This window comes from Cyclopterus lumpus, chromosome 17, assembly GCF_009769545.1.
Source record: "Cyclopterus lumpus isolate fCycLum1 chromosome 17, fCycLum1.pri, whole genome shotgun sequence".
Taxonomy (NCBI): Eukaryota; Metazoa; Chordata; class Actinopteri; order Perciformes; family Cyclopteridae; genus Cyclopterus; species Cyclopterus lumpus.
In genome coordinates, this window is record NC_046982.1 from 14,748,232 (window position 1) to 14,771,979 (window position 23,748).

The following is a 23,748-nucleotide window of genomic DNA, read 5'->3' on the forward strand; positions in this document are numbered from 1 at the left end:
ACTCCTCTCTGCCGGGTGTCTGGGGCTGCTTGTATTTCAACTCCCGCTGTGCACGGGGAACAGAGAGAGGATAAAAGGCAGGATCTTCACCGTGTATAAGGTAAAAGTGTTTGACTCGGCACATAGAAAAGAGCTCAGGTTGAGCTGAGAGAGTGGAGGGGAGACATAGGGAGAGAGAAGTCGAGTCAATTAAGGCGGAGGCGACTTGAGACCGAGCAGCCATGCCCGGAGCAACAGCATCTTGTTTGTCATCCCAGTCAGACAGCAATCACTCACCCAAGAGTCTGAGAACAACGACAGGCCGATATACAAATAAAACTTTAAGCAGGGGGAGGAATTGAGTGCAGCGGCCCAGCCACCCGCAGCAGAGACTGCTGGGTATTCTAGGCAGGAGAACATAATGCTATTCACGGCACAGAGAACCCAATATGGATTTCAGCATAGAAATTCAGCCATTAAACCCAAACTGAGGAATTTGAAATGTATTCCAACAGGGCAGTCCGTGAATATGGGAGGCTGCGAGTGGCCAGCGCTGCTGTGAATGTGAATCTAGTTTCAACGTTTTTTGTAGCAGCATGTCCATTTTTCCTCCAAGTATAGAAGGTGATTGTTGGTGTCTTACTTGCAGTAGGTGTCATTTATCATGCCGTAGATATGGATCTCTTTGCACATGTCCATGGCGAGGATAAGTGTGAACCAGCCGGTGCTGAGGTAGGAGCCGGACTGGATCCTGCAAACATACAAAGTCAACCCTTTTACTCTAATATTCATTTGCATGAAAATGAAAACATCTATGGCATTTCCAGGACTCCATTTCTCTGACATTCCTACCCGTTGCTCTTGTGTGCTTGTAATTCAGCGGATCATAGAATACAAATTATTCTGACAGCTGTCAGTCAGGTGTGTAACCATATGTCTGGTATCCTGAACGTTTCACAAGTAATGTCTCTAATTTACAATTGTGTACATCAATAGTTCAAGAGGTGGTAAAATTCACACTTCAGTATGTATGTGTGTATATATATATATATATATATATATATATATATATGTGTGTGTGTGTGTGTAAAAAGAATCAAGGGGTGAGAAAAGAAACGCGCTTTATTGGTTTGTTGAACAGCTCATCACATCAGCAGCCCAAACGTCGTCCCCCTGTGAATGATGCAGGAACCCCGGAGGCCAATCAATAAAAGCATGCATAATCCTTTCATCAGCATCAAGCTAGTGTTGTTATGACCTTTCAAGCTTTGATCATTTTCAAACACACTGTAGAGACGCATCATCACTCGTGGTTTTGTCAAAACCAGACTAGTAAGTGGGACATAAAGTGTTCACCTGCATGGCAGGTGGCCCTGCGCTCCCAGAGGACCCCCTGCCTTTCAGCAGAGGAGAATACTACAAGGAGCAATAGAGCTCATATAAATTAGATAGAGTGCACAACACGATACTGATCATGATGAGGAGAAAATTGCTCCATCACCACAGTGTGAGACAGCATAGATATGATGGAGGACCACAGATAATGATAATATTAATTATAATAACTCACATCTTTCGGCACCTTTGAAAAATGACAAAGCAAAGCTAAAGCAGGATGCCCAGAAAGCAATATAACAGCTGACCAAACAAAAGCACGACAAAAGATGCAAAAACATAGCTGAGAGAAGACAAATCATGATGAAAGATAAGATAGGTAAAAGAGATGAACAAAATTAATTAAAAAAAACATGTAAATAAAATAGAAGATAAGAAAGATAATTTAAAATGGTTAAAAAGCATTTTATTTATTGATATTATATGATATCTACATGGATAATAAATACAGGCATTATTAGAAAATAATACAAAATAAATATCCTAAAAATGCACGGATATTTGTAACGGCAAATCCCCGAAGCCATGATGCATCCTGTCAGCGTTACCAGCAGTAACCTGCACTTTATTATTCAAGTTCCTTTGACAGCTCAAGCACCAGCTGTCTAAGGTGGCTGTTCCAGGATCAGCACCTTGGACAGCAATCACTAACTAACTAAACACTAACTCACTACTTCACCAGCTGTGATCAGGTCAACTATCTAACAAATTAATCATTTTCAGTTGTCTAATAATTTAATGGAAAACTGTGCCGATAGTGGCACTAAATCAAAGGTCAGGGAATAACAAAAGTTATTCAAACTCATCCTGAGAAGGACATGAATGTTTGTACAAACAATTATGGGTTAAACCTATGCGATTGTTGTCAAGATCTTTCACTCGAAAAAATAAAACATGTGCTCGAGGAAAAGTCAGGGGTTCACCAAAGTCACTAACAGTCATAATTTCGGAGCCATAAATGTCGGTACAAAATGTGATGGAAATATATCCCATCGTTGTAGAGGTGTTTCAGTCTGGACCAAAGTAGAGGCTCAACAGGCGGACATAAAGCCATCCTGCTAACATGGCTAAAGAGCAAAGATTAGAGGAAAGCCTTTTTTTTCTTTTTTTTTTAAAGGTAATTTGGTGCAGCAGTACAAATTATCTGCTGTCCTATCCTGTCAATTATTTCTTAACCTCTCAAACTTGTTTTGCAACTCTCGGATTAATAATCTCCCTGTACAGGAGAGCAGGAGGATGCTTTAGGCAGTAGTTGATTGACTTATGGTCATGAACCTTTATCACAGCTAAACAGGTTATTGTACTGGAGTACATTTCCATTCACTGAACCTTGTGTGATCCAGAAGTCTCCAAATCTCCTGCTGGCAAATTAAATCACAAAGCAAAAGACTGGGACCGTGACATTGATAAAAAAAAATGTAAAAACCTGCACAAAGCTTTCCAACAGCTTGCAACAAACTCATTACAAATATGTCATTTTTATTTCCAGTTGTGTGGAAAACATTGTTGTGAATCCAAAATAATTAACCGTAAAACTCCTCTCATATTGTTGTGCTGTGAAGCAGCTGGTGTACAAATGATGGAGGTGTGAATGATTTAACTAAAGGTTAAATTCCCAAAACAATTCACGTCATATTCCAGCCTGCTGTTCTTCACATCACTGAGAAATGGGATTCAAACATGGTCCCAAGATTGTTCAACATCAAGACAGACATACACACATAAAACAATACATAATAGAAACCTTTAAAAGCCAATACAAATAAATATAGCAACTCTGAAAGGGCCATAACAAAATGGATGAGAGACTCATATTATAATTTCTGTTTAAACACTTGTGGTGATATTTCTTGAAAAAATTGTTTTGTTTTTATAAGAGGAACATAGTCTAGACATTTCATCCATATTCTTTCTTTGGCATGCAGGAATACATATTTCAGTGGTGTTGCAAAATATTGTGCAAAAACATACATCATTAAATGCACAGGCGTCAAATTGTAACACAGGAGAAACAATTGCACAGTGTAGATTCCATATGTTTACATTTCCTGGTTATCAGTGCTGTGGGGAACACTGAGCAGGTTGAGGCTGCAGCGTCTTGTTCAAGGACAGTTTGACATGATGTGGCGCTACAGAGAAACACGTATGTTGGTGTGATGTAACCTATGAACTTTCTGTTCATGGACTTCTCCAGCGTGCTTTCTGCTGAGGTAAGTCTCCTGACTTTGCTGCTCAGTTACAATTGCTTTGGTGTTTCTACGAGATCAGCCAATAGTGAGAATGATACTCTTGATGCTTGCGTGCGTCCTTGGTGCTCAAGTTCATGAAGTATGAGTTTCTGTAGGTGCTCTTATCGTAAAACAGTTCAGCTACAGGGACGGTCTTTGAAAACATGAGTCCAAGTGGCCCCCGATTCTCCCAAAGACCATTCAGTGAGGATTATTGTGAACAGACAATAAGAAACTGTTACATATATTGTATTAATTAGAATAGAAGGGTCTATCAGCATTGGTGACATTAGCATTTAGCTCAAAGCACCGCTGTGCCTACGTATAACTGCACTATGCGTGGTTGTAGACGTGTAGCCTTGTTCTGTAATATATTGTTTCTTGGTTTAAAAATTAACATTCAGTGACCTTAAAGGACCCTTAAAAACTCAATGATTGCCAATTACAAATCATAAACCCTACTGCTAAAAGTACAACTTCTATCCTGAGTAGTAGCTAAAGCCCTGCTCGGCAATAGAGGAGGAGAAGCTGGGAATAGGATACGATGGCAGAAACAAGCTGAACATAATTTAGAGGCCGACCAGCGAACTAAACTAAGCTACTGAAATGTATCTTCAAATGCACAGCTTACTTTAGCTTTTAGTTTCGGCGGCCCAACAAACTTTGTCACACGCACTGACAACTAGGCTGTAAGAAGGTGAAATTACAAAATAAATGGTAATTAGTTATAATGTAGCATTGAAGAGGAAGGGAAGGGAAATGGCACATTATCAGTGATACACCGCTCGGCAGCTCTCAGCTGTCAGAGGTGTCAACACATCACTATGACCCTGCATTATTCATTAGCCATTTGCCACTCCAGCAGCAGACACAAATGCAGGCAACACGCATGCATTCGCACACATACGCCACATCCCTAGACGTGTGCTGAATGTCCTGGAGCAAACAAAGCTTGGTGGAATAAATAAAGGGGTTGTTTCTGCTGACCTGATAATTAAAATTTCAAAGCAAATGTGTGGAAGTGGAACTGCAGAGAGAGGGGGGCCTGATAGACTTCAAGGTCTTTAGCAGACATTGTGTTTACCTATGACAATCATAATGGCACAACTTTGCAGAGGGGATGCTGTTATTGTGCGGCCAATTTAAAAGAGAGATAAGGCGCTCTTGTGAAGCTGCTCTGGCAGGCGAAAAAATGACATCCAGAGCCGCAGGACAGAGAGAATGCAATTGGCTTGTTTTGTTAAAGCAGAGAAAAACACAGCCTTTTACTCAAAAACAACAAACAAAAAGAATCATGAGGTCAGGCTCGACACTGCCTGGCTTTTTACCAAATCCCCTTTAGTCCCCGCTGCTACGGCTTTCCTAAAAAACGGAACATAATGAATTGTATTTGGGCACGAACAGAGCTGAACAAATATGAGAAAATACGTAAAAAGCTCTGTGAAATCTCTCTTTTTCCTCTCTCTCTCTCCAACACGAACCTGAGTCAAGTGAGGCAGGAGGGATTGGGACTGACATGCGAGGGGACGCTGCAGCACTATCAGCACTAGGAAACGAAGGGTGTTTGAGAAATTAAGTCGGTCACTCTGAGCAGGGTCTAAGTAAATAATCCCTGAAGTCTGACTGAGCTGGAGCTTTTTGTGCTTTACCTGCCGACCGCCAGAGGCTACAGAGCTGCCAGGGATCAGCGAGACTCCTCTACCTCCTCTCTGTTCAATAACTCGCACTTGACATTCACAGCAGGAAAGCTATCCATGTGTGCCAGAAAATCCAAAGTGACGATGGGTTTAGTCGAACTGTGCTTTATAGATGCCTCTGCAGCTGCACAAATATGATACGACAGCTGTCAGAAACACTTTATATAACTCAACTATTTTGTGTGAAGTTGATCCTTACTTTGGGAGGAAATCACTTCAACAACACGTCAGACGAAAGTTAACATAATACAATGTTAGACTAATGCAAATATTCACATAACTAGACACCTGGTGTGTTTTGTAGGAGCACCTGGTTGCATGATGGACTGCTCAGAATTGAATGTTCAAGACTATGGATTTATAGGAATCATTTAAAAGTTTGGGAAATACACTCATTGAAGAGACTTAAATGAAAAGATCGATACCACTCTCATATCTTTTCTCTGAATTATGAAGCTTCTGCCAGCAGCTGGTTAGCTAAGCTTACCACTGGCTCAGTCTCACGGTTACAAAAATGGCCTCCCAGCATCTCTAAAGTTCAGGCTGATTTTGTTCCTCCTTTCTAGATATTATGCTCGATCTCTGTGTGCACAGTATTTTATTTATTTATTTGAGCTTTATTTAAAAGGGGACATTTGCTGATTTTCAGGTTAATACTTGTATTTCTACTAGATCAACAGAAACCTATTATATTTCTCATACTCTCTGTCTGAATGTACCTGTATTAACCCGCCGTCTGACATGTTCCGCTTTAGTGCCCGTCTCTTTAAGCCCCTTCCCCTCCAAAAAACACAGTACAATACAATCTCTCTATTTTAATGTCTGATTTTATCTGACTGCAAAGTAATATTACTTAAAGAGCAGGATCAGTGCAGGATCTTACCAGGTCAGTTTGTGCTTTGGCGTGGAGAGGCCCGGGTCCTCCCATACATCCATCCTTTATCAAGTAGCTTCAGACACAATCTGGAGAGAGCATCTCCTAGAGGAGGAGGGTGGGCATTATACCGAGCCATCTAGCCCCTCTCATAATCTCTTTTTCGCTCTCATATATATCTTCAAACAAATTGCCACTTGAGCCAAGCTTCAGTTGTATGTTGTTGAGGTTTTATGAATGTACCATCTAAACAAGTTAGGAGAACACAATGGTATTCTCAAGAAAGGCCCACTTCCCCAGATGTTCGCTGTTAAAACCGATCCAATCTCCAGACACATGAGCAACAGACTTGCCTTCCTTTCTCCATCCAGATATGTTTCTTCTCCCTGCAGGAATTGCCTGATGCAAATGACTGCGTTATTAATGCGTGATTACTTCATACAACAGCAGGCCGCGAGACAAGTCGTTGTGTATCCCATGGGCAAGTTGTGCGGAGACTAACAACATACCGTCTTGCCTGTGTCTCTGAAGCAGCAGAGGAGCCTCTGGGATGACACAGTGACAACATCCAGAGAGGAGCCACGGGGTGAAAACAGGGCTTTTTTGTCACATTTTTTTTTTTACACAGACCAGAGAGCACAGCAATTTATTTTAATGATGAGAATGAGCATTGCAGCCGTGTAGGCTTGCTGCGGCGTTTCTTAATTCTGCCGGGAGGCAATATAAAGCATTGGGGTGAACTCCACAACCTGCATTAAGAAAAAGACTATTTGCTTTCCTTAAGTCTAGTTGTGTTAGTCTAGTTGTGTTAGTCTAGTTGCGCTAATAATAAACTGGAAGGGGACTTTAACCCTCCAAGAAAAGGCACTTGATGTAGAGAAGCACCCTACTTTTGTTTGGTTGGATGAAGGTGGGTCAGAAAGAAGCTTATTTTAAGATGTATTTTTCCTCCAATTACTTTGTTCACTTGATTATGAACTGATCTCTTTTTTTGCAGTAATATAAAACACAGTATATTGTTTTTACTGAATGAGTATATGACTTTTTGTCACCATGAGGTTGACATTTTTGGTTTTGAGTGAAATATTTTGAAAACTATTGGATGGATTGCCAAGAAATTTGGTTCACACATCCTTGATGCCCAGAAGATTTATTGAAACAACCTTTAGTCTTTCATTTAGCACCATCATCAGGTGAAATTGTTAATCAAATTGGTTTATGATAATGATTATAATAGTTGGCCAATATTAGCGTTGTCCGGTCTGTGAGTTGTCCATGTTTTGGAAGTTGAACCTTTTCCCAGTCTGTTTTCAGTTCCTGGAAGTCATTATTATAACATTTTAACATGTCGCTTCATCCTATCTCCAGCCCCCTTGTCACTTGGAGACGATCAAAAGGTTTGATGGCGACGGCCAAAATATCAAACTCAAGGCTTATATACAGTCTATGTTTCAGAGTCTTGAAATTCAAATGTGCTGTAGAAAATGTGGCATATCACAGAGGACACCAGTTGCATCATAGAGAGCTGTGTGGCCTGGGAACAGCATCGGCATGGACCACTAACGCCTGAAGAGAAACTGCTGTGAGGACCATCAGGGTGCTAATACCGCACAGTCCAGAGAAGAGCTCATCAAACACTCCACCCACCCCCAATACATGTTTTTCACACTTATGCCCTCTGGCAGGAATACAGAAATGGAAATTCAGGACTTATAGGCTGAGGGATAGCTGTTATCCTCAGGCCCTTGACCTTGACTCGGCTCAGATATGCAAATCATTTCCTCTTTTTTTCTGTACATTTTACAGAGTGTTCATTAGTAATTTCCCTGTATTTAATGCCACATAACTTTCATTCACATGTCAATTGCATTCAGAGTGGAGGGCAAAGGGCGAATTTCACTGTACGAGGGTCACTTTTAATGATGCATATAATACTGTAAATGCTTTGACTTGATCTTGGCCAAAGAAATGGCTTCAATCTTTTTTCAATCTGTTTTTGTTCACTAAAACAAATATAATTAAATTAAAACTGAAAAAAGAACATAATGCAAATTGTAGAAATAAACTGTAAATATATTGGACTAGGGCTAAAAACAAAGGAAGATTTAAATTTTCTGGCAGGGTCATGAATCCCTGAATTTTTCAAAACTTCACTAACATTTTGCTGTAAAGGTTGTGTATTGAGCACAGAACATGTGCTGAACTTGAGATATTTTATTAGTTGAATTTATAAAGAACAAATAGCATGACAGTGTTCTTCTCTTATTTAGTTGAGCACATCTTTTCATGAACCTGGTGCCCAGTTTAGCCTCTGGTGAAATACCCTGTAACCGAGCATCTGAGTCCAAGATTTTTCTGGTCTTTTTATATTTTTATAACTGGCCTCTTCTCCATGTGCTACATTTGGGGTCATTTTGAAAAACCTCAACTTTAGTTTTACTTTTTCCATTCAAATAATCAATGGTTATCAAGCTCCTCTTTTATGGAACCAGCTTCCACTTTCAGTCCGGGAGGCAGACACAGTCACCTCATTTAAGAATAGATTTAAGACTTTCCTCTTTAACAGCGCTTATAATTAGGGCTGAATCAGGTTTGCCCTGGTCCAGCCCCTAGATATGCTGCTATAGGCTTATAGGCTGCTGGGGGATGTTTTAGGATACGCTGAGCACCTATCTCCTCTTCTCTCTCTACTTATGGATACATGTACATCTCTCCATTGCACCTTGCTAACTCTGCATCCTCCCCGGAGTCTTTGTGACTTCACGTCTCATACGGTCCATTGGACCTGGCGGTGTCTGATGCCTCCTGCCTGGTGAGCCGGCCTCCTGCCTTGGCCATGTTGATGCGCCCTGCACCCCCTCCTCTCTACTTCCTTCTGTTTCATGGATTGTGGAGGTCCATTCATACATATTCATGTAATGTGTGTATGTAACTCTGTAACGCTGTTCATTCTGTACACATGACATCTATTGCATCTGTCCATCTGGGGAGAGGGATCCTCCTCTGTTGCTCTCCTGAAGGTTTCTTCCCATTTTTCCCTGTGAAAGGTTCTTTTTTGGGGTGTTTTTCCTGATTCATCCACATTCGTGTGTGAAATCAATCCCCCTATTTTACTTTAGTAGAACCCAAATGCATCCAATTTACAGAAACATGTACTGGTTTTAGTGATGCCATGTATACCAAGGCATTAAACAACATAAAAGCAGATCACATCATACTTTCTAACTCCACCGGTAGTTTTGTTGGACCAAGAGCAAAACAACTACTTAACCTGAAGGCACCTGAACAACATGCTATTTACAGAGAGAGAACAACAGGTGCAATCAATGTACCAATCAGCACAAGTGAGAGTCCTTATGCTAATGAACTCAGACAAAATGAAGAAGGAAGAAAGAAGCTAGCTTCATCAAGAAGAAAATGAAGCCCCCGCTGTTACAGGTTTGTTAAATAAATGATATTTTTAGACAATGAATTGCATGATATTAAATACAAAACTGCCTTTGCATTTTAGTTTTTTTACAGACTGTATCTCATTATCTGTCTCAAGGTAAAACAAGTCTGGTGTTTCTCACAAGAAATATATAGATACAATATATATCAGTTTCTTGTTTTCCTGGAACCATATTTTCTCTGGAACACGAACAGTCATTTAATTTTTGATTACGAGTAATACGCTGATATGTATACCAATATAGGCTGTATTTAAAGATGCATTGATTTAAAAAAACAAAAATCAAATTGTCAAGTCAGATGGATGTAAATGTGGTGTGAAGTGTCATGTTTTAGTAAAACTTCTATTTAAGGAAGGCGAGTATTTACATATTTGTACAATACGTATAGCAGTAAGGATGAACAATTTTAAGTGAGCTTTTGTGCAGCACAGGACTGGCTGTTAGCGCCTCTGGTCAGTCAGCTCCACCGGATGTTTAACAGCCTTGAGGAACTGCAGTTTGAATTTGTGTTAAAGTTGTTTCTTTGTCCACAAGGTTTTGACAATCTTGGACACATTTTTTGAGTGGTTTAGTATATGGACAAACATTTAAATATTTTGTATTTAAAATTGGGAAATTACTTCAGTTTTGTCATGTCTTTTTTTTTTTTTTTTTAATAAGTAATGTAAAAATCTCTTTTCTTGCGGATTAGTGCTGCACTATTTAGGGTTTGATTATATTGTATTTTATTCACTGGGAGATCTCTACGGTTCTGGTCCAATAATCTCAGCTGTTTTCACATGTTCTCTCTCCAATGACCCCTTTAAAAAAAACAAAATAAACACTCAATCACTGGTGCTGTATTATTCAGCTCTATCACTTCAATCCACAATTTCTCTCTCTGACCCGTTCAACTTCTGTCTCCCTCTCTGTTTACCCCTCTCTCTGCTCTGAGCCTCTGTTTCCTGACTCCCCCTCTCCTCCGTGTTAATGGCCCTGTTGTCCTGCTGAAGCATCGGTCAATATGAGCAGAGTGAGAAGACGAAGGTCAAAGGGTAAAAGGGGACAGAGAGGCTCTCAACTCTCCTTGTGGACGCTGATATCCCAGCAGAGAGCCAACAGTCGTGACGCTGCTGTGACATTTTGCACAAAGGATTTTGTAAAGTGAAGTAGTCACTGAATAGCTAATCCTGGGCACAGAGAGCTTTCTGCCATCGGAGTCAAGTTGTGCTCCATTTTAGCGGTGATGGAGACCAGGAGGGACAGGACTGAGGACTCTGTGCTGACAACATTTAGAATACCACAGTCGAGTAGAAATGTATTCTTAACCTTTTCCGAAGTGTCCCAGAAAAAAAGTCAGAGCATCAAAGCATGCTGCTGCTGATGTTACATGCATTCATGGACACTGTCATCACTACTCAGCCTTTTCTAATGTGAGATCTCACTTAGCTTGCGGAGAATGCCTGTTTGAATGATAATCAATCTTCAACTTTTTAGCGAGGCGGTATCTGACTGATATTTCAGGGTCACGTTCAACTGCAATATCAACTAAAAATGGGGGCAGAGTCATTATGGATAAGGTATTGACTCGAGTCAAAGTCCAGATTCGGGTATGTTTTTTCTTTCTTTTTAAAGTTTGTCTGATACAATAACCTACCCACCACCTTCTGAGAGCGCTTTATGTGCCATTAATGTTTGCATTACTTAATCCAGTGCACACACCTTTTGCTCTCACATTTTCATTTGTTCAGCATCGTCATGGCTTTCTGTGTTGACTTAACAGGATGTTGGCAGGATGGATACATCACTCATTACTGGTTGCCAAAACAAAACAACCCCATCTCTACAAGAATAAGTGAAGCAATAAGGGAAAATTCAATCCGATAATCAAGCCAATTTAAAATAGCTGACCTGCACTGGCTTTTGTCCAAGTAGACTACTTTTGACTTTGTACCTATATGAGCTGCTTTACAGAGCACCTACATCCACTACGTCCGCTTAGTCTGGATTTAATCAAGTTTCAATATTGACTGAAATTGTCAAATAATTATATAATAATCAAATCTGATGTCATGATTGTAATCCTGTCATAGGTATACAAATACATGGATAGCAAAACAGTTTTTATTAAAGAGGACTGCTCCTGACATGATAAAGGTCATAATGACACAACTGACTTGTGTCATTATGACATAAAAATAGACATAACAATAGTTTATTTGAGGATTTTTAGTCATGGTTTAGAAAACACCACAGCACAGAGAGCACTGGTGAAAATGACTAATGACCTTCTAATTGCATCAGATAAAGGACTCATCTCTGTACTTGTCTTGTTAGACCTTAGTGCTGCAGTCAACACTATTCACCATCACATCCTATCACAGAGACTAGATCAGTCGATTGGCATTAAAGGTACTAAGTTGGTTTACATCTTTTTTATCAGATCGATCTCAGTTTGTATGTAAGCGATGGAGCCTCGATGACCACCAACGTTAGTCACGTAGTTCCACACGGTTCTGTGCTTGGACCAATTCTAGTCACTGTATAAACGCTAATACGTCTGTTAAGTCTCTCCAGTTGATCCAGAATGCTGCAGGTTGTGTACCCACAAAAACTAAGAAAAGAGATCCCATTACTCCTGTATTAGCTGCTCTGCACTGGCTACTTGTAAAGTCAAGAATCACATTTAAAATTCTTCTCCTCACCTACAAAGCCTTGATTGGTTATGCACCATCATATCTTAAGTAGCTTATAATACCATATTGCCCCACTAGAGAACTGCGCTCTCTAAATGCGGGGCTACTTGTGGTTCCCAGGGTCCTAAAAGGTAGGATGGGAGTTATCAAACTTTCCTCTTTGATAGTGCTTATAGTTGGGGCTGTCTCAGGTTTGCCCTGGTCCAGCCCTTAGATATGCTGCTATAGGCCAAGGCTGCTGGGGGATATCTTAGGATACCTCTCTCCTCATCTCTCTCTCCTTCTGTATGAATTAATACACTACTAACTCTGCTCCTTTTCTCAGAGTCTTTGTGCTTTCTCGCCTCAAAGGTTTCCATGGATCGTGGTTATATCTGGACCCTGGTCCTGCCTGACACCCATTGCTATTATCATTATTATTAGTTGCATTGCAATTAGTATTGTCAATACCATTGCTGTTTTTCATGCCTTGATATAGTCTTTTGTGAATTGTTAAATCTACGAGGAGGGAGAAGGTGAGAGCTGCTACTTCTCATTTCTTGACATGTTTTTCCCTGCAGTCTCTCTGTCCTGTTAGCATGACCCCGGCTGCTGTGTTCACTGACACTCTGCATGTGGAGAACATCCATCACACCAACTTGCTGGACAAGTCACAACACTTGTCCCCCTGTCACTTTTTAAAAAAAACAAAAGAAAACCGCCACCGGATAATTTTAAATGGGGAAAAGCAAAAAGTAACATATCCCCCCCACCCCCTCCTTTTGCATCCTCGCAGCGATCCTTGCCCTCTCCTGACATGCACGGAGCTCACGGCAAGCGGTTTCCACTGATCTCCTCATCTCCGGCTGGCAACCGGCACTTTAATAATTCTCTCAGTGTAGAAGAAGGCGTCTGATGCTTTTATGCCCACCACCACCCCAGCAGTTTTCTCTCATTAATTTCACAGTACCCCGGGGAGTCTGAGGCAAATACTTTTTTTTAGGCTAAGGAGAACATGTCTGAGCTGTCTGCTTTACAACAAACATTTCTTCCTCTATGTCCCCTGGTCAAAATCAAAGTACGATAATGTCTTACCTGCCTCTTAGATTGCATTGTTATAATTCATAAATCACAGCCATTCAGTGTGTGATTAAATGATTTACAATGCCGCATATAGCTTTGATAATAAATAATAATTAACTCTGTGCTTATCCTGAAAAAAGTCTGCTGCCAAGTGCAATTATCCTTGATGGAAATATTACATTTTAAATTCTTAAAAAAATCAAAAAATTCTTACATTCTTCATTTTCTATATCCCCAGGAGAGTCAGATAATTTTCCTACAATAGTAAAAAAAATATGTTGAAATATAATTTCCATTCATTCTTTTAATTGAGTTAACTGATTGGACTCCAATGCCACGAAAGTGAGTCAAAGTCCAAAGCAGTCTGACTTCCACCCATATCACTCCTCTGTCTCGGTCACCCTCCTGCTAAAACATCAAAGCACATTTCTCACCCGTTTCCACTGAAACAACGGGGCAGATATTTCAAACTGATTACAAAACCTCGTTTCTCATTTTAAAAGACAAAGCCAGATTAGTCAACTAGAGCTCAGCGGTGAATTTAAATGTGCCCCACACCCGAAGAATATTTTCTGTTACATTTTAAGGCTTTTAGCTGGCGCGCTAATCCTCGGGGATGTACAATGAATGAAATGGTGAATTCCTACTTGGGTTCTAGTAATTTCAGTATTTCTTTGTGAGGAATAGTTCATGTTTCGTGTCAGTACTGTGTATAGTCTCAGTATTAAGTGTCTGCCCTAAATTCCCTTATTGACTTGTTGAGAAAGCCTCCTAATTCAGACCAACGTTAGACTACTGTACTCTCAGGCAGGAGCACCACCCACGTAATGCGACAACTTAACTCTTAAAATGAAATAAAACCATAAACTAAGAGACTACAGTCCTGCCAGCAGCTCTGTGAGCTAAAAGAACATTAACATGCTCACAATGACCATGCTAACATGCTGATGTTTAGCAGGTATACTGTTCATCATGTTCACCATCTTAGTTCAGCATGTTCGCAAGGTCACATTTGCTAATTAGCACTAACCCCAATGGGAATATGAGACTGATGGGATTGTCACTATAATCCAAAATGTGAATCGGCTGATTATGGCGTTAAATTAAAAGTGAAGTGATCGCATTACAATTAATCCTCTGGGGCGCAAGAATGTTTGTAACCTGATTTCATGATAATCCATCCAATAGGTATTTCACTGCTTTCTCTCATTTCTCATTTCTTTGGTCGGTTTTATGCATGTACAGCACTTTCTAACTCTGTTTAAATAGTGCTATTTAATAAGGTAATTTTTAATATTATTAGAAATGTCCACCTCATGCCAATCTCATCCTCCACTCGATGAAAAGCTATCAGCTCACAAAAGTCCTTTGGATTCAACATCCAGGAAACTTTAATGCAACAAAATTTGCGATAGACTGACATCACCATCAAGCATAAAAATCAAAGACCATTCCAGGTTTTCTGCAGCTGTGGAATAAAGAGAGTCTTGACTGTACTCTCTGATATCTAAGGTAAAGTAAATGTAATCTGCTTGGATATTTTGGGACCAAAACAAAATGAAAACGATTAGAAGGAATCATAAGTTGAGCAAAGAATCGAGGACCTCTGTATGCACCAAACATCATGTCCTCTCCCACATGGAGGACTCGTGGGCTGGTAATGAGTATGTGCGGTGGTGTCATGGAAACAGGCCTCCTGTCAACTAACCACCTTCCCACAATCCACCTGTCCACAACAACAACCTCATTTAAAGAAAAAGATGTAACAAAAAATAGGAATTGTAAGAAGCCTCTCCTGCTGCACCAAATCGGAATCCTCCTACTGGTTAATTATCGAAATTATTTGGTTTGTCATTTTTTATTTCTTTGACTTCAAAGATCAATAACAACATTGAGTGATCACATTTTGGATCCCTTTGGGCTTTAGGAAAAAGTCATGCATATGTTTCACTAGTTTCTTACTTGGACTAAAAAACATATCGAAAGATTAATAAAAAAATACATTTTAAAAAGCTCAGATTCAGACCTGAAGGCAAACTATTGTACTGAATGTGCCAGCTGAAAATGTTTTCACTTCAAAACGATAAAAGGGAGTTAATCATGCAACAGTTCGCTGCAATTCACAGAACAATATCTTGATAAAACTTCATGGTTTATAAACCTGTTAGCTTCACATTCACTGACAAAAAGACTCCAGTAAAAGAATCCCATCATTATCCAAGACCTGCACCAAGAATACAATACACTTCACAGGAGCAAAGCATCTGATTTATGTTTTATTCTCAGTGAGTATAAAGTGTCTAGGAAATGAAAGCTTCATGCCGGTTGAGAGGTTTTTAACTAATTTTAGTCAGCAACATAAGAAACAGGCTTTACAACAAAACAACTTAAAGTCTTTGAATCCAAGCGTCAACCTCAGTCGCAACAACACTGCCTCTGAGAGTCATAAACCAGGTATGAAGATTCATTTGGCAGAAATACCAGTGGTGGAAGTTCAGAAGAGGTGAGCTTGAATCGTTTTGGTAAAAGACTTTTACGAGAAAAAAAAGAAGAAGAAAAAAACACTTAAGAGGGAGTTAAATGGCAGACTCTGAAAGCTCTGCAGCTGATCCAACATGTTAACGGGATGCCGGTCCAAGACCAGGGGAGTAAAACCAAGGATTAGCAAAACAGATGAGGACCAATTTAAGAGATTTCTCCAGGGACAGAGATCAAGACAAAGACCTAATATCCAGAATTACACACAGAACTACTGATTATCATTGATCTTAAGCTCAATAATCAATTAATCTCACTTGTCCTGTTGAATAATTTAGAGCACACTCTCTCACACCTTAGAGAGCTTCACAATAGGGAGTAATCCCAAGCAAAAGTCCAATAAGCACGGTACTATTAAACTCTCCCTGGCTGCTCAAGCTGCTCTTAAGCCACACCGGCTCCCCTCTCTTACAGTAAAGAAGATGTATGGCTGCTCACAAAGAAATGTGTTACGACCTTAATATGCAAAAGCCTCCCGCTCCGATAATGCGGCACCACTGCCAAGATTTTACATTTTCATGTTCATCACATCACATTATGAGGACGGTAAAGAAATCTGCACACAAATCAGAAATGTGAAAGGTGTGACAGACGGAATAATGAAGTGATTATTCTTCCTTTATTGTTGAAGACTTTAACTAATTTGACACATTGATAAAATGCCACATCTGTTATGAATTTAGTTTCCAAATTGAATATACAGCATAGATATACATGAAAACTATCCATCCATCTATCTATTTTTTATCTTATGAGGGATAAGGATATGATTAGGCTACTTAGTAGTACTACTTAAATTAAAAGCGATTAAAGCGAAAATATATATATTTATAGTATAATTTACATTTTGTATCTTGAGTAACATTCCAGAGAGTATAGCTTTTTTTAAATGCTGAACCAAGTTTCACATTTAAATGCGGAGTATAATATGGAACGAATTTTAGAAAGGCATGCGACTCAATAAAGTGTCCAAGTCTTTGGGCGCTGCATTGAATGCCGACCAGAAAGTAAAACAATCTATTTCCACACAGCTCTGCAGACGCACAAGAAGAAGAAGAAGAAAACAAAACGCCACTGTATTCTCTCACCGGGATTACTATGATTTGAGTGTCAATGAGTTTAAAAATGGATAACAAAATGTGAAGCGGTAATGCGCTGCATTAGCGGAATGAAAAGCTGGTGTTTGTCAGGAAAAAGCAAACGTCTGAGTTATTATTTGTTGGTGGATGAGAAATTTCTGAAGAACAGGCGACGACGCTCTGTTTGGGGAGATGAAGGTTTGACAATTTTACAAGCAGATTTTAATACTGCTGCCAAGAGGTGATTGCTTCCCTTTTCACACAGAGTTGTACAAGTATAATCTGAAGCGACTAGTTCACATCCAATTTAGAGCTGAACATATAACAGAGCGTCACTGACAGAATGCATTACATCTGATCATGCACAGAGCATTATGGCTGCACCCAGTCCCCTTTCTTAAGACACTGAGAGGTCCTTTGTCCCGCTCGCATAAGTAACTGCATGACATCACAGAGTGAGTGTTATTACGCTGCACTTCTTGCATGTGGTATTTTGGCCTATTCTGCAGATTATTTGATTGTTTCTCCCACAGCAGAGTAAGGATGAAGAAACAAGTCTTTAGCCGGCCTGAACATCAGAGAAAAGGTTGTTCGAGTCAGAAGACGTTAGCGGATCCATGAAACATGTAAAGAGAGTGCTATCCGCTCGGTCGGGAGCCTTTAAATGTTGCACCTGCTGCAGTTAAAGTTCCAAACACCAGACACATTAATGTTCTATGTTTATTTGTTATACCTTTGTATACATTTCAATGCATACACCACTTGTCTTTAATGTTAGATGGGGCAATTGATTAATGTTATTCCTTTTACATTTAAATGATCCTTTATACTTTTACAACACTGTCTTGATATTAGGGCTACAGCTAACGTTTATTTTCATGATTTTAGTGGATAAAAGACCAAGTTGACTCCAGTTATTATTGATTACCAGGCTAAAATCTGAAAGACTTCACTTTATAAAGAGAAGCTGGAGCCAGAGAACAGAGAGAAAAAAATATTTTCAGGTCTAGTGGATATGCAACCCTATTATATACACCTTTGTATCCACTCTATTGTCCTTTATGTTGATATTCATGTGGTTTCAAATGTTCTTAATATTTAGCATGTTTTAAGTATTCATTTTTGGTGCTGCACCTAGATTTATATAAGTATATAATGTATATAATTTCTTCTGATCCTGAGGGCAAATGTGACTCAAAAGGTAGAGCAGGCCGTCCCTCAATAAAAAGATCAGCAGTTCGATCCCCGGCTCCTCCAGTCCATGTTATTGTGTCCTCGGTCAAGACACTTAAACCCAAATTGAGTGTGTATATTAGTTAGTATGAATAGGTGAATTACATATAGTGTAAAAGTGCTTTGAGTAGTCAGAAAACCAGAAAGGTCCATTAACCATTTACTCTGTTGCCTTTAAAAGACAATATAAGACATTTAATGGACAAATATAATTTTTCTAAAAGCGTAAATATGCAAGAAACTATCTTATGACAAAGGTGCTGAGGAACATTCTTCAGACAGACCGACACACCATGCATCCTTGTGTTATAATAAGGTTATTCTACCTCTTTAGAGTGTTATTTTTCTGAGGGCAAAATGTAATCTAATCAGGCTTATTAGCGTGGCTGGTTGCCTACATTACTGGTGATGCAGGAGGGTGTCTGGAATATTTCAGCCAGTGGAGGTTATTCAATTGGGTTCAGCAAAGCAGAACACATAATGATTTTACTGCTTTTGCTGCCGCGGGCTAACCATCATGCCGACCTACGTTAGCACCCAGCCGGTAGAGAAACACGCTCATGTAAACAAAAAGGAAACATATTCAAATATGAAATGACTGTTGAGGCAAAAGGTGCCATCTTGTGTGACAAGATTGTTGGTGGTGTGAAGGCAAATAATCAATGGTTGCTTTTCTACTGCAAACCTTTCTTTTAAATAATTATGTATTTATTTCAGAGAGCAGATAAAACAATTTTGAATTAAAATTGTGGGAAGAAAAGCGAGACAATAAATACACCACGGGGGCCAACAGCATGTGGTAGACGCAACTGTCCACGTGGCCTCGTGCACAAAGAGAGGGCCACAAATAATGGAATGACTTGCCTGGCTGGAACAGAGGGGTTTACACTCGATGCAAAGACATAACCGTAGTCCAGCTGTGGAAAACCCACCTGTTGTTTTTATTTCACCCGCTGTTGTCACAACCACAACACTGGACAGATGCAGCTATCACTCATGATCAGGCAACATCGTGCTTTGAATCTAACGGCCACAAGAAACTCTTCACATTCTTTCATTTGCTTTGTTACAAACAGGCGACACACACTAATAACACCAGAAGACAGGAGTAGTGAAACACCTGCTGTGTTTCGTGGAAATGGAGCCGAGAATTTAACCTTTGTTGACGTTGCCTCATGTTTCTCTTCGCTAGATACAATCTCCTCCAGTATCAGAAACTGGTGGACTTGACACAGGCAGCGCATCCTAACCAATCACAGCCCTTTTTGCTACTACGTGTGCAGGCTTCAAAGCTAAGCCATAACCCCATAACGTACAACTATAAGCCCCCCGTATCGAACAACATCAGTGCCCGGCCTCACTAATGCTCATGTGGCTGAATGGGAGGGAAAGAACTCCAGTGGTTAATCCTTCCAGGAGAATGAAGGCTGTTGCAGCATATTAATGGAGATGGTCTTTGATCAGATGCTCAACAATCACATTCAGTAGTCCGCACATTTTCAGCCATAGAGAGCAAATAAGATTAAGTATTAATTTAAAAAAATTTAAAAAAGAGAGGCAAGAAACTATCAACATGGTATATAGAGCGTTACTAATACTATGGTATTTTATCAGAGGTAGGAAAAGTACTCAGATCTTATACTCAAGTAAAAGTAGCAACATCACAGTGTCATTAAAAGTAAAGCCATGCATTCAAACTTTGACAACATATACTTAAAGTACAAAAAGTAAAAGTACCCATTATAAAAAATAATGTCTATTATATTATTATTATTATAGTATTATCTGAAAAGTATCTGCTAACTTGGATAACAAGTACAATATTTGCCTCTGAACTGTAGAACAAAATGGAAATATTTAAGTTAAGTGCAAGTGAAATGGACCTGTACTTGTAAAGCACGTTTCTAGTCTTCCGACCACACTTCAACACTACATGACATAATTTACCCATTCACACCCATTCATACATTGATGGGAGGAGCTAAGGTTCCACCTGCGCATCTGGAGTAGCTAACATTCACAGCTACGGGAGCAATTTTGGGGTTAATTTGTCGACATGGGCTAGCGGAGCCGGGGATCGAACCGCCAATCCTCTGATTGAAGGAAGACCCTGCTAACCACTGAACCACAGTCGACACTACTGAGTGATGTATTTCCAGCATTTTCTTTTATTAGTTTATGTGCAAACAGAATACAGAGGCTGTGAATAAACACCCCTAATACAAAGATGGAGGATAAAAGGATCCAGTGACCAACATGATGTCCCTCCTGGACTTATAGTGTTTCTAACATCCTTCGAGTGCCATTACATCATTAGGATACAAATGCAAATGGCCTTTAAGGAAGGCTGCACGGTGCATTCAGCTGACGGTTTGCTTCTCTCGCTCCGCCTCATTTCTCTCTCAGAGAGGGCCACAAGAACACAAACGAGATGCTGATCCCCTCTTCCTTTGGGATGACGATTGCCTTGTTCTTCAGAATTGACCGATTTTGACCTGATGAACATCCTCCCAGAGCTCTGGGGTTTTTCAGGGTTTCCAGTGACTTTGTTTAATAAGATAATTTCACAGCAATTACAAGCTTTCAACATAAATGTAATGTCATTACACGGTTGCTCAGTGACAAATTCTTGTTTTGGATGGAGAGCAACACGCTCCGTGCATATTTTTAGGGCCGTATTCGGCTTCATATGCAGAGAAACACAATGAATCCTCTCACTCTCTGTTCTCTATAAACGGCTCGTCGTGCTAAGCATGATATTACAGCTCTGTGGTGATGCTGCAAACATTGTGTTTCAATCTTCTACAGGTTTCCTCTTCTATTGACATCCAATACACAAAGCAATTATGGGCACAGTCACGTACTGTGAACAAATGTCTGTGCACTGGCGGTTGCACTGCTCTTGATCGCATCGGGATGCAGATTGCATCAACAAAGTTCAGAGTCTTCTGTCACATTGCTTCACTTTGTGTCCGAGCATCTCAGGGTCAGGCAGCAATTGTCAGCTGCTTTGTGTGTAATAGCACACACTTCAAACCTGCAATGAAGACAATTCTTTTTCCAACATAAAAGCACAATGAAGTGGGGCTGTAACAAAGAGGATCATTTGATCTCTGTTAAGTGAAACTGGGTTTGCGTATTAAGTGATTTTCTCCGTAATTTCTCTGCGAAGTGAAATCAACAGAGTATAAGAGCAGTGCCCTCACAAAATGAGGCTTTTGTTGTTCTCTCCATCACACAAAACAGAGAAAAGTAGTGAGCCGATCGGAACAGATCTCAAATCTGTTTTTCTTTGTTTGTTGGCCGATCGTAACCGTTACTCACAATGCGAGCAGAGAGCAGGAAAAGTCAGGTCGTGGGTTGAACTGTGCATCACTAACGCCAACTGAAGGCCTTTACAGGCATTTCTTTGTGTGATTGGCTGAGCAGACTCAGCCAGTAACTCGCTCATCCAAAAGTTCTATGCAGACGCAGCATTCTCGGCCAACACTGGACCAATTTCAAAGTCACTTCGACACAAAAGCATGGGAAAAGGTCCAGGGTGAAGTAATAATACAACAGTATTAACAGCAACATGTTCCTAGTATACAGGAACTGAGCCGAAACATGTAGCATTATCAGGAGTGTAGCCTCAAGTGGTTTCACCGTCAATGAACAGAAGACTTTTGGAATACAAATATTTTTTGTTTAAGCGTTCAAATACAAGCATGCTACTAATTCCCCAGAGATCTTGTCAGTTTTTAAACAGAAAATACTCCCTCGTCCCAACCAAATCCCGTTGGGTGCTTTTCCCCTCGTACGTCTCTCCCACTTCATTGTCTATGGAGCTCGTCCAGGCTTTTCTCAGATCTGCGACAAGTGACTTTGGTAAAGAGCTGTTCACATACACAAATATGGAACCAAATCTCTCATCATCATAATGCAGAGAGGCTGTTGAACTGAATGGCGTTTTTAACTATTTTAGGATGAATGCGCTCTGACTGCCAGGGGTACTTACACTGTTATGAAGTGGACGGCTGGAGATTATGAAGCATGATTACACAGCCGTGACATTCACGCTAATAAAAACAGATTAAAATAAAATTCACCACATATTTGGAGGCCAACGAGAGTGGAGGATCTGCTATTAGGTTCAACCACGATTAGACTGACTCACCCCTGATGATGAATTACAGATGAAACATCCATTTTTGGTTCTTACGTCAGACTCTTATTTTAACCCAAGGCATTGGCGAGCCCTTTGAGGATAATTTGTGTTTTCGTTCAGTTTGTGCCACTGATTCTGGTGTGGTATGAAAAATAATTTCCTCTATCAGACTATTTTATTTCATTGTTCAGAGGCAAGAGCTTTCATGTAGCATTTGCTTTACACTGTGCCTGCACTCGTCTGACAACCACAGCAAGAAACGAGCGTCTGCATTAGAAAACAATCCCTCAAAACTGCGTCACCTTACGGATTTTACTGTCGCACCCATGTCCTCTTATTTCATCAACAGGAGTTAATTTAGAGCCAGATGTGAGACACCATAAAATATTGAACGAAACAAGTAATGAAATTTCATGCTGGATGCTCATCAGAATGACTGGAGGTAATATAAACTGGAGTACATAGAAGTAAATGAGCTATACCTAAATGGCACCTGTGTTCTTTATATCAAAGGTCACCTGTGTACGTTTTGACCATGACTCACACCCTCCAGTAATGTTTTGTTGGGAAGGCATTCATTTCGTTTATATCTCTGCTTTCCATGATGATGCTCAGGACCGTCACAGGAAAAGAGGTGGTGCGACAAACTGCAGATTCATATGCAAAGATAGTCAGGTTTGTCTATTAAAAGGATTGAAGATTAGGATTAAAAGGTCTGGAACAGCTACATGAGGCTCTACATTGGTCTGCATACAGTTTGCACATTAAGGGGGTTGAGGAAGTATCCTTCACTTGATTAAAAGTACTAATACAACACTGCAAAAATACCCTTCTTGCATTGAAAATGTTCCTTAAGTATGTAATTATAATCAGTAAAAGTATTAAAAGTACCCAAAGAGCTTGTGAATATAATATATTATATTTTTAGATTATTTTCTACTCGTGCTTTAATGTAAACGCAGGATTTTACTTTTGTAGCTGGTTGAGGTGGAGCTCATTTCTAACTATTTTATACAGGACTGCAACTAAATCATATTTGAATTACAAATGAATCTGCAGATTATGTTCTCTGCCTATCATTCAAACGTTATGACATTCCTCGGTTTTAGGCAAACCACAGTGAAACAATAAGAAAAAGTAGGCTGCAAATCTATGAACACAATACAGGATAAAAAATAATTATGAGGTGCTTGGAAGGTTGAAAATGCATTCTGCGTGATCAACCAGACAGAAAAACGAGTGCAAAGGAAAAACATGTCTGTGTCCACTGACGAGTACAAAAGATATCTTGTAAAGACGTTTAAAACGGTTTAAAACGACCACAAGAATGAATAGTTACTCCCGGGGATAAATGAAACTGCCCACATGATGTGCCACAGTGTCAGAACT

At 39.9% G+C, this 23,748-nt stretch overlaps 1 protein-coding gene across 2 annotated transcripts in view; it reads right to left on the bottom strand.

Annotated features, from left to right (window-relative positions):
• Positions 1-23,748, bottom strand: part of st6galnac3 (ST6 (alpha-N-acetyl-neuraminyl-2,3-beta-galactosyl-1,3)-N-acetylgalactosaminide alpha-2,6-sialyltransferase 3) — a 58,352-nt gene that overhangs the window by 2,474 nt on the left and 32,130 nt on the right. The window contains exon 4 of one of the 2 annotated variants that reach the window (XM_034555762.1): positions 623-730. The exons of the other annotated variant lie outside the window; for it this stretch is intronic. Within the exon in view, the coding sequence (XP_034411653.1) occupies positions 623-730 (108 nt within the window). The remainder of the gene's footprint in view (positions 1-622; positions 731-23,748) is intronic. 2 annotated transcript variants of the gene reach the window in all.